Source organism: Arachis ipaensis, chromosome B9 (genome assembly GCF_059453495.1).
Source record: "Arachis ipaensis isolate K30076 ecotype BB chromosome B9, ASM5945349v1, whole genome shotgun sequence".
In the NCBI taxonomy this organism is placed as follows: Eukaryota; Viridiplantae; Streptophyta; class Magnoliopsida; order Fabales; family Fabaceae; genus Arachis; species Arachis ipaensis.
In genome coordinates, this window is record NC_142444.1 from 32,240,098 (window position 1) to 32,256,844 (window position 16,747).

Consider the following 16,747-nt stretch of genomic DNA (forward strand, 5'->3'; position numbering starts at 1 on the left):
TAGGAGGGGTGAGAAGGGCCATTTTGGTTTTGATGTGGATGTTGAGAGGCACTATTGGGTGGGTGTTGATATGATCTCTGTGTGGAATGCTTTGTTGGGGTTGTGACGTCTTTGATCCTGGCCTTGATCTTGTTGATTTTCCCACCCAAAGTTCGGGTGGTTCTTTCAACCAGGATTATAAGTCTTGGAGTTTGGGTCATGGGCCTGCCTAGATGAGTTCTCAATATAGTTGGCTTGTTCTCAGTCACTCTCTTCCTCTGTATTTACTCCTTCTTGAGCCGATAATGAAGTGGTGACTGCTGCAACTTGGTTCCCTTCCATCTTCTTGGTAAGGTCAGCTAACTGCTTGGTGATCATCTTGTTTTGAGCCAGCAGTGCATCCATATGGTTTAGCTCTATCACTCCTTGAGTGATGCTCCTTTTAGAAGTATAGAAGTAGTCATTCTCAGCTACAGTCTCAATGACATCTCTGGCTTCTTCAATGGTCTTTTTCTTGTTTAGAGATCTCCCAGATGAGTGGTCTACTGCCTTCTTTGATTTATAAGAAAGACCCTCATAGAAAATGTGCAGTTGAACCCATTCGTTGAACATGTCTGGTGGGCACCTTCTTGTTAAGTCCTTAAACCTCTCCCATGCCTCATAGAGAGTTTCACCATCTTGTTGCCTGAAGGTTTGTACCTCAGCTCTCAACCTGTTGATTCTTTGAGGAGGGTAGAATCTCGCCAAGAATTTGTTCACCACATCTTCCCAGGCTGTTAAATCCTCCTTCGGGAAAGATTTTAGCCATTTAGATGCTTTGTCCCTAAGTGAGAAAGGGAACAAAAGTAGTCTATAGACATCCGGATGAACACCATTAGACTTCACAGTATCACATATCCTTAGGAAGGTGGTTAGATGTTGATTGGGGTCTTCTTGGACACTTCCTCCGAATGAATAGTTGTTCTGAATGAGGGTGATGAGCTGGGGCTTGAGTTCAAAATTATTGGCATGTATGGTTGGCTTTTAGATATTACTTCCACAATTTCCTGGGTTTGGGTTGATGTAAGAGCCTAGAACTCTTCTCTCTTGCCTAGCATGATTTACTGGGCCTTCTCTGGCATGGTTGTGAGCTTCTTCTTCATGGTGGTTCTCCATGTTCTCCTCCATGTCTGTTTCAAAATACTCTTCCTCTTCCTCAGCACCAACGACTCTTTTCCCTCTTGCTTCCCTCCTTAATCTAAGGAAGGTCCTCTCAGGTTCAGAATCAAAGAAAGTTGAAGCTCCACTTCTTCTACCTGTCATACAACCAATAAAGAAAAAAGCAAGAAAGAAAATAAATGAAGAAATTACTCTTGTTAGAATGGCTGTTAGTGTGAGTGGTGCAATGTATCAAACAGTTAGTGGGTTAGTGAACTAAATTGTAGATAACAAAGAAAATAGACGAAGGAGAAGGAAAAAGGGAACGAAATAGCTAAACTGGAAGTAAATGACTAAAATAAAATAATCAAAACAAATAAAATTGCTCAATCTAGTTATCCTCCAACTTAATCATTGTCGATACAAAATCAATCCCCGGCAACGGCGCCATAAACTTGATGCACGAAAACTTGTCTCTCAACAAATTTTCCTTCGACAAGTATACCGAATTGTCGTCAAGTAAAAACTCACAATAGAGTGAGATCGAATCCCACATGGATTGATTGGTCAAGCAACTTTAATTGGAGGAATGTTCTAGTTGAGCTAAGCAGGAGTTGAGTTGATAATTGCAGAAAATTAAATGGCGGGAAAGCAAATGACAGAAAATGTAAATGCTGGAAATAAATGGCAGAAAATAAATTGCAGAAAGTAAATTGCAGAATCTTAAATGGGGAATTGGGGAGATGAACATAAAAGTAAATGGCAGAAGGTAAAGAGAATGGGTAAGATCAGAAATGGGGGATTCATTGGGCTTGGGAGATGTTGTATTCTCCGGATCAAGTTCATTCTCATCTCTTCCTCAATCAATGCATTCATTGATCTCCTTGGCAATCTTAAGTGATTGGATCCCAATTCCTTGGCAATCCATTCTCTCTAAGCTTGAACAATTACCCAATTCCTTGATTTAATTGCTCATGGAAAGAGATGAAGTATGGTCACTGATTATACCACATGTATTCTAAATCAAAGTGTTGGTAGGATTATATGTCACTATATCCATCCAAACCCCAATTTGGTCCAACATGAGAAAGCAATTCTAGCATGATCTCCTCATCCCTTTTCCAAGGCTCAGAGGAGATCCAATTATGGAGAGTTTCTTTTCCAAGACAACTAACCAATTGATTTAAGATCGAAAGCTTTCTAGTAAATCAAGAGAAAAGAAAGAAGAAGAAGAATGAAAACTATGATTGATCCATCAAATTACAACAGAGCTTCCTAACCCAATGAAAAGGGGTTTAGTTGTTCATAGCTCTGGAAATGGAAGATGATAAAGAAGAGTGCATTCTGAAAGTAAACTAGAATTTGCAGGAAAAGTAAATATACAGAATGTAGTTCCCAATAATGCCAAGCCCCTTTCTAGTTCAAAACTACTCCTATATATACTACTCTTCTTGATCTTCTAGTTAGCTCTTCAAGTCTTGGATATGGGCCTTTGATCTTGAGTTGAAGCAGTTATAATCTTCAATGGGCTCAGCTTTGCTTGTAGAAAAAGTGTGAGTCAGGCATGGGTGGACGTTAGTTAGGACGTTAGTGGTGTTAACGTTAAGTGTAACTTTAGGTTCGAAAATGTTAGTGGCGATAACCTTTTTCACTAACGCTCCAAACCAAATTGATCCACGTTAACTTCAACATTAGTGGCACTAACGTGACCACTAACGTTGCCTCTTAGTCCTTCGCAGACGTTATTGGCATTCACCTTTACCAATAACGTTGCTTCTCAGTCTTTCGTAAACATTATTGGCATTCATCTTTACCAATAACGTTGCTCCTTGCTTCTCTTTCCCACGTTAGTGATCCACATTAGTGTAACTAACGTGGCCCTTAACGTGGGCATGCCTAAGCTTCGAGAGCGTTAGTGACACTTACCTTTGTCATTAACGCTTCAAACGCCCCTTCTTCCCACGTTAGTGCCTCACGTTAATGGCATTAACGTGACCACTAACGTGGTGGTACTTGCCATCTCCAATGTTAGTGACAAAGGTGAGTGTCACTAACGTTGGCCTATCATTCCTTGCTCCACGTTACCCTTCACGTTAGTGGTCTTAACATGACTACTAACGTAGGCAATATTGGCTTAGTCCAACGTTAGTGACAAAGGTGAGTGTCACTAACGTTGGTGATTTCTTTCTCCTTCCACGTTAGAGTTCATGTTAATTGGATTAACGTGACTCTTAACGTGGCTAAGTGTGCCCTTTTGGAACGTTAGTGGTGTTCACCTTTACCACTAATGTTGGAGCTCCCCTTTCCTTTCCACGTTAGCTCCCACGTTAATGTAACTAACGTGGGCTATGATGGCTTTCGAAGGCGTTATTGGCAATCACTTTTTCCATTAACGCTACAAACTTACTCCCATTCCATGTTAGTGGTCACGTTAGTTAGACTAACGTGGCTGCTAACGTGGCTCTTCCTTGCTTCCTTTGTCCTGAAATCAAGCAAATAAAGTGCATCAAAGCTTGGTTCTTAATCATGAGACCATGCATCATCCATTTTATCGTTCAATTCATGCAAAATTCTCATGAAATCATGTAAAGTTCACAATATTTGCTTGAATCAAGGGTAAGTGTATATTTACCCAAAACTTTCTTTTTTACTAAGAAAATGCATGAAACTATCCTAAAACAGTAAAGAAAATATCAGTGAAACTGGCCAAGATGCTCTGGCATCAGGGACCCGAAAAGGGTGGCATAATTCGAGTTTTAGAGGAGATGCTGACGAAATTTTATAAAATTGGAAGTTTCATTTGAAGTAATTATTTAAAAAGATTTATTTTTAAATATTATATGTTTTAAGATTGATTTATTTATCAAACAAAGAATTATGTTTTGAATTGGGGTTGTTAATGAACGGAATGGAAAAAAAGGATGATAAGAATTGACTTTGAAATATGATTTTTGAATGAATTTGGAGATGAGATATGGATTGACGAATAATGATGATATTGAGAATGACTTAGATATTGATGAATGTTGAATGAATTATTCATATGGCTTATGAATTTGAATTATCTGAGACACGAATTTTCCTGGGTAGACGCAGTGGCTTGTCACCAATTGCTCCAGGTTGAGACTCGATACTTTGTTGACCCTATGACGTAAGGATGACCGAGCACTTATAAATTCCCGGGAATGGTACCCCCACTAAGTGATTTGGTATATATATATATATATATATATAGAGAGAGAGAGAGAGGCAGAGAGAGAGAGAAAAAGCTATGCATAGACTCATAGGGATGCGCATCGGGGGACAGTCCAATGGTTTAGCAAACCGGACTTATCGGGTTGGCTGTATAACCGACAGATGAGCTCATTAGCCATAGGACAGGCATGCATCATATGCATTTGTATGCTTTCCTTGGGTTTGAATTTGTTTTGGTTTGCCTAACTGTTAAACTGTTCTTAACTGCTACCTGAACTATTTGCTGTAACTGCTACCTAAACCTGTGCTTTCCTTGTCTATTTTGCCTGTGTTTGTCTTGGTGTGCTACTTTTGAGAATGAGCTTTGGTGCTGAATTGATGATTGATTGCGTGGTTGGTTTCTGATTAAGATTTTCTTATAAGAAAAGAAAGGTTTTGAATTTCTGAAAGATTAAATATTGTTTCTTTGAAAAGGTTTTGAATGATTAGCTATTGTTTTTTAAAAGATTCATAAGCCTATGATAATCACTAAGCTTGAAAACAGTTTTTTTATTAAATATCTTCTTATGACAATTCTGAAACTCCGTGGTGAGACCGTGTGGTTAGGTTTTCACCCCCCTACAGCTTTACCTTTTCAGGAATCGGATGAAGGAGCATTATAAAGAGTTATATTGCGTTTTGGTTTATATGATATTATATTAATTAGATAATTTTTCTTCTCTCGTCTTTGTTATTACAATTTTGTAAGAGGGATAGGAGTTGTATGTTTCATATATATACTACATTATAAGCTATTATGTAAGAAGTCTTGTATTTGAATCTATGCCTATTTGTTTTTTTTTAAGATAAAGTATTTATTTCCGATTTTCAAAGAAATCAGCGATACCGTGTCGAGTCAAAGGTTCCTATTTTAATATTAAGTATATAAAGTAGTCATAATACTTCTTGCTATCAGAGTGGCACAGCCGAAAGCGTGACATTCTGGTAGTGAGGGTGTTACATTTAAGGAATTAGATTCATTTTATTCACACATCTCTCCCAGCACATTTCATTTTTACCATTGTATTTCCTATCAGTATGAGTTTCTAAACCTCCTAGGTTGAGGGGAGGATCCCTGCTGAGTTCTATGAATTAATAAAAGTATTACTATTTCTCTTCAATCCGTGTTTGATTTAATTCTAAGATGTATGCTCGTTCTTCAACATGGTGAATGGGATGACTAGTGATAATCAGCTTCGTTCATCATACTAGGACCGTGTGCCTGACAACCACCCATGTCTACTTGGGTTCGTGTGAATACTACTTCAGTGGAAAGCATTGAACCACCAACTTGATTATACATCTCTCGGACGGCTAATCCACGACTTTGTTGGGGATTTCTCGAGACACCAGTTTAGCCGATTTACTGGGAGATTAGACTCTCTGTGGTAGAGGCTAGAACCCAAAGGCGCAGCCTTCTCTGATCCGAAAGATTCGACCTTGTCTGTGGTGTTTTGAGTAGGATCATGAAGGAGAGTGGGTTGCAGCAGCTTCACCCTCAATCAGAATGCACACTAACCCTGGGGTTCAGATCTGGAGGAGTATTGACGATCTCTCAAGAAAGGCGTTGATCACATACAGATTGCCATTGAAAAAATCATTCACAATTGAAGAAGATAGTAAGACCAGAGTTAATTCAGAAGGACAAAGCAACTCCAAGCCTTAAGCACCTTCATATCATAATTTACACAACTTCTGAGTTCTGATTACCCTTTTTCTTTATTCCTTTTTATGGTTTTAACTAAATTTAAACTAATAACCTCTTGATTCGCCTGACTAAGACCTGCAAGATAACCATAGCTTGCTTCAAACCACAATCCTCGTGGGATCGACCCAATGCACTTGCTGGTACAGTTGTATAGAGTGTAGGGATTCATTCACTAATAACCAAACAAAATATCCAATGGATAAAGGAACACCGAACCAGTTTTGCAATTACATATAGCTACATCAAACTAGCAAATAATCTACCCACCTAAAGCTTGCCTGCCGTAGTTTACTCAAATTCCAATAGGGAATTACCTTGGGTGTTGCTGTAGTCTTGTGCGCCCTCTTTGGGTTTGTTTCTTTGGAGTCGGCTTGTTAACATGTCTTATTTGCTCGACCGTTAGGTTCTTCACCCATTTCCGCCTTGTCTCCGATGTAACGATGATTGTTAAAGATCAAATGAGTTAGATAGTAATCATCCAAATACCACACGGGAAAATTCTGCTGGGTTATAAAAATCATCCCTCGATCGATAAAGTAGTTTACTATGGTACAAAGAAGAAATCGTCTGGGTTAGTACCTGGGAAAGGACATTGGTTTCCTTCTTTTCAAGTTCAGCAGCAGTCCATGCGGCGACCCATGGCTTCGGTTCTTGACAGCCATCTAGCTGACCATGCTTTAATCGCTCAAAGTACAACACCTGGATGCAAGAAGTTGACAACTTAAAGGGTGCAACATAAACGGTAAGTTGGATATAGTAGCAGTTTAACAATCTAACATACCAATAAGGCGAACATGCAGCCACCACAGGTTTCATGCTTTATTGTTTTGTATTTTTCTACCGCCTTTCCCAACCACTTGAATGCCTTCAATGGCCAATTGAATTTGCTGGGGTCCGGGACATCTAAAATCGAGGGTATGTGCCACGGCGATATTATTTGTTGACTTGTTGGGCATAAAAAATATTTTTAGGACTACCAAGATGAAGTGTGGTCTGAAATCCATCCGTTCTGCCTTAGTCTCCATGAGGCATCCGTAGATAAAGTCGCGTAGTTGTGTGATTTTTTTTTTGGAATCATGCTTTGATTGCCATATGGGCAGCATTCTTCTCTTCGAGTTTGGGAAATTCATCGCCTAAATTATTGAAACACCCAAGGATATACCATAACCGTTAGGATAGATAAAACAAAACCAAACAAACATGTACAACAAAGGCTAATTAATAAACAATGGTAACTCACCACCAGAGGGTATGCCTAAAGTCCTCCCGATCAACTCGGGATTAATGCGGATGTTGCCAACATCCACTTTCAGTGTGCTTGTATCCACGTTGCATGTCTTTGCTAGTTGAACCATTATACTCTACCTCACTAGCTAGTATGGGATCCGCTTCATGAATTCGAACCCGATAGCGTTGATTTCAGCCAGCTTCGCATTGCCATTATTTTTTTTCCAGGTGGATGATCAAACCATTCATATAGCATGGTGAACAACATGTCTATACCAGTTTCTGTCAACGAACGAAATATCCATTAGAAGCAAATACAATCAAGATGGATTAACGGTGAAATGCGTATTACCTTTTTATCCATCTGACTCTTGTTCAGCAATTCAAATAAGGACGGATGGTAGACTTTTAAGAAGAAAAAAATCGTTAGGTTTTTCACATACTAAACATTATCTAATGATTAGAATACAATTATCTAACGAGCAATAAAACAATATTACATTTAAATTGAAAAAATATAACCAATGTATACAATTGAATTTGAATAAACTAATTAGGTAAAACCAGAAAAAAGCAAATCACAACTCAGTCAAACCCCCCGTGCACACCAACTGATGCGTGAGCATGTTATACCCTTTTTCTTATCATTTTTCAGTTGTTTTTAGTTAGATTTTATTTAGTTTTACTTGATTTTGGTATAAAAATTCCTTTTGGATACTACTTTGAGTTGCTTTGGTATTTTTATAATTTCAAGTGAAATTCGAAGCAATTTAGCAGAGTTTAATGCAAAAAGGAAGAAAGCTGTCAGCACCCCCCACCTCGGGCGCTAAACGCCCAATTGGCGTTTGGCGCCAGCAAGGGATCAAGGCCAGCAATGTTGCAACTCCTGCTTGGGCGTTTAACGCCCAATCTGGCGTTTCACGCCAACAGCCAGTCCGAATCACACTCATTTGGTCTTCTCAAGTGTATTAAGCACTTATATTAGTTTTATTTTATTTTGTTTTTTTGTAATTTTTATTTACAAACAATATCTTTTAGTCTTAGGATTTATTATTTTTATTTTATTTCCGAATTGAATTAGGTTAGTATTTAAAGTAAAAGATCACTTAGGTCTAGGATCTTCTTCCTTCCGCACGTTTTGATAACCCTAGTTTCTCTGTAAGTCATGAGTAACTAAACCTCCTGGTTAAGGTTAAGAGCTCTATTTATTTCTATGGATTAGAACTATTATTCTTCGATTTTAATTAATATTTTGATTCAATTATAAGGATTGTTTTCGTTCTTAATCTTATGAATTAGGTGGAACGAGAGTATGACCCTTTTCTACATGAGTTCTTGTGATTTTTGAGAGAGTTATCTTGCTTAAATTACATCTTGAAAATAAATTCCTCCTAAATTGCTAATTACACGAACTGATTGGGATATATGACATAAAATCCTATTAGCTTTGGGTAATTAGGGTTTTTGTGGCATTAAACTAGTTTTCTGAACTTAACCCTCTAATCGGAATTAAGTGACCACGAGAGTGGCGGTTAATGAAGGTTAGAGGAGGCTAAATCACTAAGAGATTAGGGTTTAGACATTTATAGTTTGCCATAGAATGAATCATACATTGTTAAAATAGTTGGTAAGAACTTTTAATCCAGAAAGATGAACATTTTCGAAGCCTTAACTGATTTCTCATACTATTTTCACACCAAACCCTTATTGCTTTCTTTACTTGTTTATTTATTGCTTTATGCGTTTTACACCAACAACAACCCTATTTTTTTATTCGAAATTATTTGTCATCTTTGGTGACTCATTTGGTACTACATTCGGTTTCTTAGAATAAATTGAGTGAGTATTATAAAATTAGGGTTTTGGTTAAATTTTGCAAGGACGAAAAATTTTTCGACATCGAATTGTAGTTAGATAGTATTTAAAAGAGAGATAGAGACTGAAAGATAGAAATTGAAGGACAGAAACCAAAATAAATCTTAATATTGTATTTGGTATGAAGTGAAAGATAAAAACTAAAATAAGAATAAAATTCTAATTTAATTTATACAAAAATAAAGTTAAAATTAATTAATTAAAAAAAATATTTTAGATATAAAATATTATTAAAATTTTAATCTCTATTCTCAAAAATTTTAATTTCTTATATTTTTAATTCATAGAAATACTAAAATTTTAAAAATAAAAATAAAAATTTAATATTAATTTTTAAGCCAACAAATATAATATTGAATTCCAATTTCTTAATTTCCCTCTGCGTCTCAATACCTCACCATCACCACAAACGCTAGGGTTTAGCTTTCGGGTCTTACGAAAGAATGTTATATATCCTCATCTCATTTCTTGTGACTTGTGAGAGTCAGACCCTCCTCTCTCATCTCCTCACATCTTCTCAGAACCAGAATCGCATGCAGCCGCACGGCCTCGTTAATCCTCATCCTCTTCTCTTCTTCTCGCAAGTTGCTGCAGGCAGCACCAGGAGCCTCCGTTTGCCGATGACGTGACACAGTAACAACACATTGAGACATCGGGTAACTTTAGTCCTCGTAACAGAGGATCAAGGCAACTCGTTGAGGGTTTCGTAATCCATCCATCTCTCTTTCAATACTCTCCCTACTTGCCCATGCATTTTTCGGAAATAAGTCCACCCATGGAGGTAGCAACGCGATTCTCATCCCAAAATCACTTCCATCCACACAGCTTCTTTACAAAACCCAACGTCAAACTTCCGGGTTAGTATAATTCTCCTCTAGAAACGCAATTAGAAAGGTTAAAGTGAAGCGCAATTCTGTATGGTATCTTCTTATACAGCTTGATTTTTCTATGTGCACAGTAAGACAAGCTCACCGCATCCAATGTTTTCGTATACGCTGCAATGGACCTCGGTTTCACCTCAATACAACCCCTGCATTAAGCGCAACAACACTTTTTCCTTCGCTGAACCGCTCGCGGTGCTTGAAATCGTACCGAAAACTTTCCGTTAATGTCTCCAACGGGGTTCGAGGCGAACACCGTTATGTTGACGAGCTTTCAAATAAGGAAATTATTCCAATGCATAGCGGCAACGACGGGGAAGCAATTGTTGCTGCTCCTGGTGGTGACGATTGTAGAACCCCACCTTTCAGACGAAAAACATTCAAAAACAAGTTTTTGAACTTCGTGCGGTTCAGTTCTGTGATCAACGATGCTGCGGAATCGTTCTTCAAGAGCGAGATAAGGAGGAGATTGTTCGTGACTGCCGTGCTGATTGTGGTTAGTCGTATTGGTTATTTCATTCCTCTTCCTGGATTTGACAGAAGGTTGATACCGCAAGACTTCCTTAGCTTTGCCTCTGGAAGTGTTGGTAAGATGCATTCTTCAATGTTATAATAAGAAACAAACACGATTGGTTTCGTTCTGTTTACTTTCTGGCTATTTGCAAAATCGAGGCTAGTTAAGGTGCTTATTTGTATTTTGATGATATTCCATCTTAAAAGTATTGAAAACAACCTAGCTTAATTGGATGAATGGATTGTAAAGAAAACAGTATTTGGGTGAAATCAACAGCATGTCCATTTCCGATTAAAAAGGAACATTTCCAAACTACTTTTTTACTGTTTATTGTTAGGCGGATTTCATGATTAGATTATTTATTTTTCGCTTAGTTTATGGCGTGTGAATGGTTATTCATGTAGCTTATGACAGATGAACTTGGCGACTTCTCCTACGAGCTCAAGTTATCTCTTTTCCAGCTTGGAATTAGTCCCCAGATATTTGCGTCTATTATTATGCAGGTATAGTGCTCCTTTTGTGTCTTTTAGTGTTTGGAATTTTGCTATTTTGCACCATCACGGTAGTATTCTGCATGAAACTCGTGATGTTCATCTTTTCACACAAAGTAGACCTTTGAAGAAGTTTCTCTCCATAGTTTCTAATTGGAGAAATATTTGATTTATAGATTAGTATCTTATAAAAGATAGTTAATTCTGTTATTACTATTACTACTTCTTGGAAGTACTTGATTGTAAATAGAATTGAGGTTGATCAGATGCTGCATTTTTCTTTTATATGCTATAGCAAGTACACTTTTTTCACCTCATTTCTGAGTTTTGGCCTCGTATGAATCATATTTATATACAAGATAATGCTGTCCAGGTACTGTGTCATGTTATTCCTTCTCTAGTAAAGCTCCGCAAAGAAGGTTTGGATGGACACGAGAAGATTAAGAGTTATATGTGTGTGCCTATTTATCCATCTTGAGCAGTGAGATAATTTCTTGCTACACAATGTTTTTCTTATTCTCTTAATATTCTTCATGATCTATTAACTTTCAAATACGAAATGTTATACACATTTCAGATGGTGGATGTCATTTGGCTTTGCAATTTTGGAAGCTTTTATAATATCTTGCCACTCGCTTCCATATTCAATCTATGCCGCCAGCCAATGGTAATATGTATAGAAGAATAATTTTCCAAGCTATATTTCAATTTCAATCATTGTACAAAGAATTCAATCATCAGTGTTTTCCTTTCAAGTTGATATCATAAGTAAGGCTAATTAGATTATTTTCCAAGTATTTTGAATTTTGATTCCTCTCTATTTCTCTAAACATTTTTAATCATTAGTGCACATATGTGGTGCTTGCCATGGGCCATATTGCATTATTAGATTGGTTTCAAAATTCAGTTTTATTCATTATTGAATGCTTTACAATATCTCAGTCTCTTTACCGGTTTGCCATTTTACACAATCATAACGATGGTGTAACTACATTTTTTTCTAAACTCAAATTATGCCGGATTAGATATATTTCTTTCTTAAACATGTTTATCATTGCAGCATCAAACATGTATTGGTGACAACCTGTTTGTTGGTTTGCGGTGCAATGACTATTACATGGATCTGTGACACTATATCAGAATCTGGATTTGGTATTCTTTCTTACCTTGAAGCTGTTACTTTAGCGTCCTTGGTTGGAGTTGTCTAAGCTAGAATTCAAAGGATGACCAGAGTCTGGAGCAAATGATGGGAAAATTTATTAATTACATCAACTATGTGCTTGTAGAAACTAACATGAGTTATTTGCTATTCAATCGAGTTTTCTTATTAGTTGAGTCATTTAGATCTCAATCCATACATGACAGCAAACAACTTGTTAATCATGCACTTTTGTAGTTTTTCTCCTGTTTGCAATTTTTGTGGTAGGTTTTATCCCCCCCTTCTTTCCCCTTCTTTCTTTTCTCTTATAAATATTTGTGTATATAATAGTTAATGATTACTCACCCCAGAGGGCTACATATAATTTGTATAGGATGCTGGTTGTGACCTCCAATCATATGCCATTGTAACTTTTTTGTGTAATTGAAAGATACTTGTATGCTATAATTGCCATTCTTTTGGTTGAATTCAGTGCTAGTTAGATGTTACACGATATCCAATCACCCCAGGTGAAATGCTAGTAGTTTGTTTTACTAAATTGGATTGAAAAGAGAAAATTGTTACAAACTGATGGCAGCCTACCTTTTTCAGTCAACTTTTGCCATCCCCTCAAATTGTAGTTTAAAAATCAGTTTTTATCAAAACCTTTAAATTTAAGAGATTGAAGAGGGGGATGGTATTTCCTGTGGAAAAGATGGTAGAATATTGCTTGTCATTTGGTCGTGGGTGGAAGAAGCCCGTGCTGCAGAAACCCCAAAAAGGAGAGAAAGATCTTAAGGAATCTAATAGTTAGATTTTGCAATCATTAAAAAGGTTAATGTTCCAATGGTTTGACTATATATGATTCCTAGTATATGATCGAGGCATTGTTTGATCCATGTAGTCATCCCTACTTAGTGGGACAATACTATTTTGTTGTTGGTAATTTGTTAAGTATCTAAGGAAAGTGGAAAACCACACCTTAAAAGCTAGCTGTTAAGGGGGAAGAATCACTCTCCTTATATACAACATCAAGCATCCCATACTACTCGATGTGGGACTTTGAGCACCCATAATACCCAAGTCCCTAACATAATTCTGTCACAAACTTTTTTATTTACAATACCTTATTTATCCCTTTTCATATTCATCTTGCTAGTTTGTTACACATAAAATTGTAGAAATTCTTGAATTGCTGATTAGTTGTGTTGTTCAGCATATAAGTTCATAAATAGTAATCAATTCAGCAATGTTAATTTAGCCATTCTGTTTCAGATCACCATTTTGTTTCTTTACCAAACTAATGAAAGGATGTGCAGATTTTGGTTATTCCTTTAGTTATGTTCAATATATCTCTACTTTATCATTCAATTGATTCTTGCTGTGACTGAGACTGCTTTCTTCAGGTCAAGGTTCATCTCTCATCATATGTGTGGGAATACTCACGGGTTACGTGGAGACACTACACAAAATGATCACTCAGCTTTCCGGTACATGACAAGATGCAAATCAAAGCTTTGATATTTTGTTCCTTTGTGTTTTTCTAGTTGTCAAGCTTAAATTTTGTTGTGGAGCTCCGGTAAATTGGGGATAAAACCTTGACTGAAAGCTAACGATCCCCTTATCACTGGGATTAGGGGAAGTTCCATTTGAGCTACAGCTCATTGGATTCAAATATATATCAGGTGCCTAGAAGAATGTATCATCATGGTTATCTCTAAAGAATAAACAAAAAAGAAAAGAAAAATGACCAAAAGGATGATAAATAGATAATTTTGGATGAATGTTTTACCACTAACTGATAATGAGGACCATAAGAGTTTAAGATATCAGTTGTAACTTGTAATGTGGAATTTGTTTAAACTGGAATTCAGTTTAGCCTGTAGTACCTTGTGTTGATGTTTTACGGATGTGATATAATTTTTATATCTAGTTAATTAAATATCATGGAATAAACACTATCTTTTTGAGTAATATCTCTTGATATTGCAGTGAATGGTCTGGGTGGTGTGACTTGGTGCCAATATCTGCTTGCAGTGTTGGGTATTTTCACCATAGTTACTATGTGGGCAGTTGTGGTAACTGAAAGTTGCAGGAAAGTAAAGCTTCAGTACTATGGTTTCAAACTTGCTTCTGCTGCAAGGTAATGGTTGAAACTTTGCTGCACCTGAAAAGTCTAGATAATCATGATTTTGGAGTTCTGATATTCATCACTTAAAATTTTTCTCAATTTTTATATGGTTGATTATTAATGGGGAAAGTTGTTCCATTCCTCTAGTTGAGAAAATGACTATTTTATTGTCTTCTGTTGTACCTTCATTGGCATAGGTATTGACAGTATATTGGAGTATTGGACTAATTTATTTTGTAGAATTAATTTCATATATACTTATGTCATTCTGAAGGATTAACTGATACTTGAGTGTACTGATGTATAATTGACTTTTCATTTCTTACTATGTTAAACAGGGAGCAATCACCAATTACTGAAGTCGAACCGTATATTCCTTTCAATATTAATCCATCTGGAATGCAACCTGTTCTTACTACCTCTTACCTCTTAGCATTTCCAAGTATTCTAGCCAGGTCTGTGCACGCTCGTTTTTAGCTTGACAACATTGCAGGTTAAATCTTGCTTTTGCTATCTTCTTTCTCTCCCCCCCCCCCTCGCCCCCTTTCTTTTTTTATGTGTGTGTGGCGCATGCTATGTTGCATATTGATTTACTATTTTCTAGTGATTTGCATTCTCTAATATAGCTTTTATTTATAGTCTGCTTCAATCACGTTTCTGGGAGCACGTAAAGGAGATATTGAACCCTGAAAATTCTGTTGGTGCTGAGCCATGGGTTTACTATTCAATATATGCTCTTTTTGTCTTCCTATTCAATATATTTGATATTGTAAGTTTCTTTTTGCTGATATGAGTTTCCATTTGCATTTTCAGTAGTTTCTTGTTGATATAAACTTAAGTTTTATGAAAATAATAAAATACAGTGAAAAGTTTATAGATGTGCCGTGTATAACATTAGAGAAAAGTCAGCTCTTCAATTTCCTTGGATTACTAAAATGAGTTTTTTCAAATTATCTGTTGAAGGTCTCAAACTATGGAATGTCTTGTGCTACTAGTCTACTACTTTTTCCAGTTATGACATTTTCAATGCAATTTAGTAATGTGTATTAGCAGTCTAGTGGGTAAGACTTTGGTTATTCATGTTGTTGTTGTTGTCTTAATTTGTTGATCTCTTAGTTTGAGGTGTCATTTAACTGTCATAATATGTTATGATTATTAGAATGGATTCCATCTATCTTATAACATTTTATTGTTCTTTGTGCACAGGCTAACCTGCCAAAGGAAATTGCTGATTACTTAAATAAGATGGGTGCAAGAATACCAAACATAAAGCCTGGAAAGGCTACTATAGAATACCTAATAAAGATTCAGGCATCCACACGATTTTGGGGTCTGTCATTGATTAGAAAGACTTGACATTTTTCCTTAGTTTAATCCACTCTTAATATTGTTAGATTTTGGTCTTCTATCTTGTGGAACTTTTGCAGGGGGACTGCTGTTAAGTGTATTGGCCACTACATCTACTATTCTTGATCACCATTTACGGCGCATCAATGCTGGATTTGCTATTGGTTTTACCTCAGTTCTAATTATTGTAAGTACAAGAAGGGTGCATTTACTTGTACTTTTATTGTACCTGGAATGCAAACTCATCAGTATACAACCAAGAAACAAATTTGTGCCTGCTTAATCTGGCTTGAATTGTTATTTCTTTTTGGGTAATTTAAATTTAGGTGCACTATTTCTTTACTGTTACGTGTTGAGTCATCTCCCATGCATGTAACTAGGATCCTTTGAACTCTTCCTCCGCTACAAATAACAGCGTTTATTCGCCATTACACTTCTAATCTAATATTGAAAGTTTCAACAATTTGAAACACGTGCTTTGTTGATGTGACCGGTATGTTCTATTCTACAGTTTGATTAATTAGTCCCTTTTGCTGCTTCAGGTTGGTTCCCTTATCGAACTTAGAAGATCATATCAAGCATATAATGTGATGCCAAGCTTAAGCAATGCTTTGAAACGTTATGGCGTATAGCATCTCTAAAGGCCATGCTGTCATACTTCTGCACCATTCTATTTAATACCTCGAGGATAATCCTTCGCTCTCTGTTGGTAAGTCGTATGAATTTCCAGGAAGCTTGTATTTCTGAGTTATACAAGTATAGCTTGTGGATCATACCGTGAGGTCAAGTAGCATACAAGGTGCTAAATGCTGCGACTAAAAGTTGATAAGTGGCAGTAGCTGATTCAGACGCCTTTTTTTTTCTCACTTTTTAATTTATTTAATATACGTGTGAAAAAGTTTGTTTGCTGCGAAACTGTTGCTAATATAGTTGCTGCTGCTGCAGCTGAGCTTTGTACAGGGAAGTACATACTAGTAGCAATATATTTTAGAATACTAATTGGGAGGCATGTCTTACTACATTTGAAGGTAATTTACTCTTACAACTGGATGAAATGCCATGTGAGACCTTTTCGCTTGACTAAA

At 36.7% G+C, this 16,747-nt stretch overlaps 1 protein-coding gene and 1 non-coding gene across 3 annotated transcripts; both read left to right on the top strand.

Annotated features, from left to right (window-relative positions):
* Positions 1–589: 589 nt before the first annotated feature.
* LOC148544211 (small nucleolar RNA R71) lies at positions 590–693 on the top strand. Its single transcript, XR_015901433.1, has one exon. It is a non-coding gene; the product is annotated as a small nucleolar RNA R71 (small nucleolar RNA).
* An 8,837-nt stretch (positions 694–9,530) lies between these two features.
* Positions 9,531–16,747, top strand: LOC107617671 (preprotein translocase subunit SCY2, chloroplastic). Of its 2 annotated transcripts, XR_015899339.1 has the most exons (14): positions 9,540–10,017; positions 10,119–10,628; positions 10,970–11,058; positions 11,420–11,499; positions 11,624–11,713; positions 12,107–12,198; positions 13,591–13,674; positions 14,177–14,327; positions 14,654–14,770; positions 14,955–15,084; positions 15,522–15,645; positions 15,743–15,849; positions 16,205–16,371; positions 16,608–16,747. XR_015899339.1 is itself a non-coding variant. In XM_088498234.1 (13 exons), exons 1-13 carry the CDS (start codon positions 9,909–9,911, stop codon positions 16,292–16,294), a joined length of 1,773 nt encoding a protein of 590 aa, XP_088354360.1. In that variant the 5' UTR covers positions 9,531–9,908; the 3' UTR covers positions 16,295–16,747. The 2 variants fall into 2 exon arrangements, 1 of the variants encoding a protein (XP_088354360.1); XM_088498234.1 differs by having other exon boundaries at positions 9,531–10,017; positions 16,205–16,747.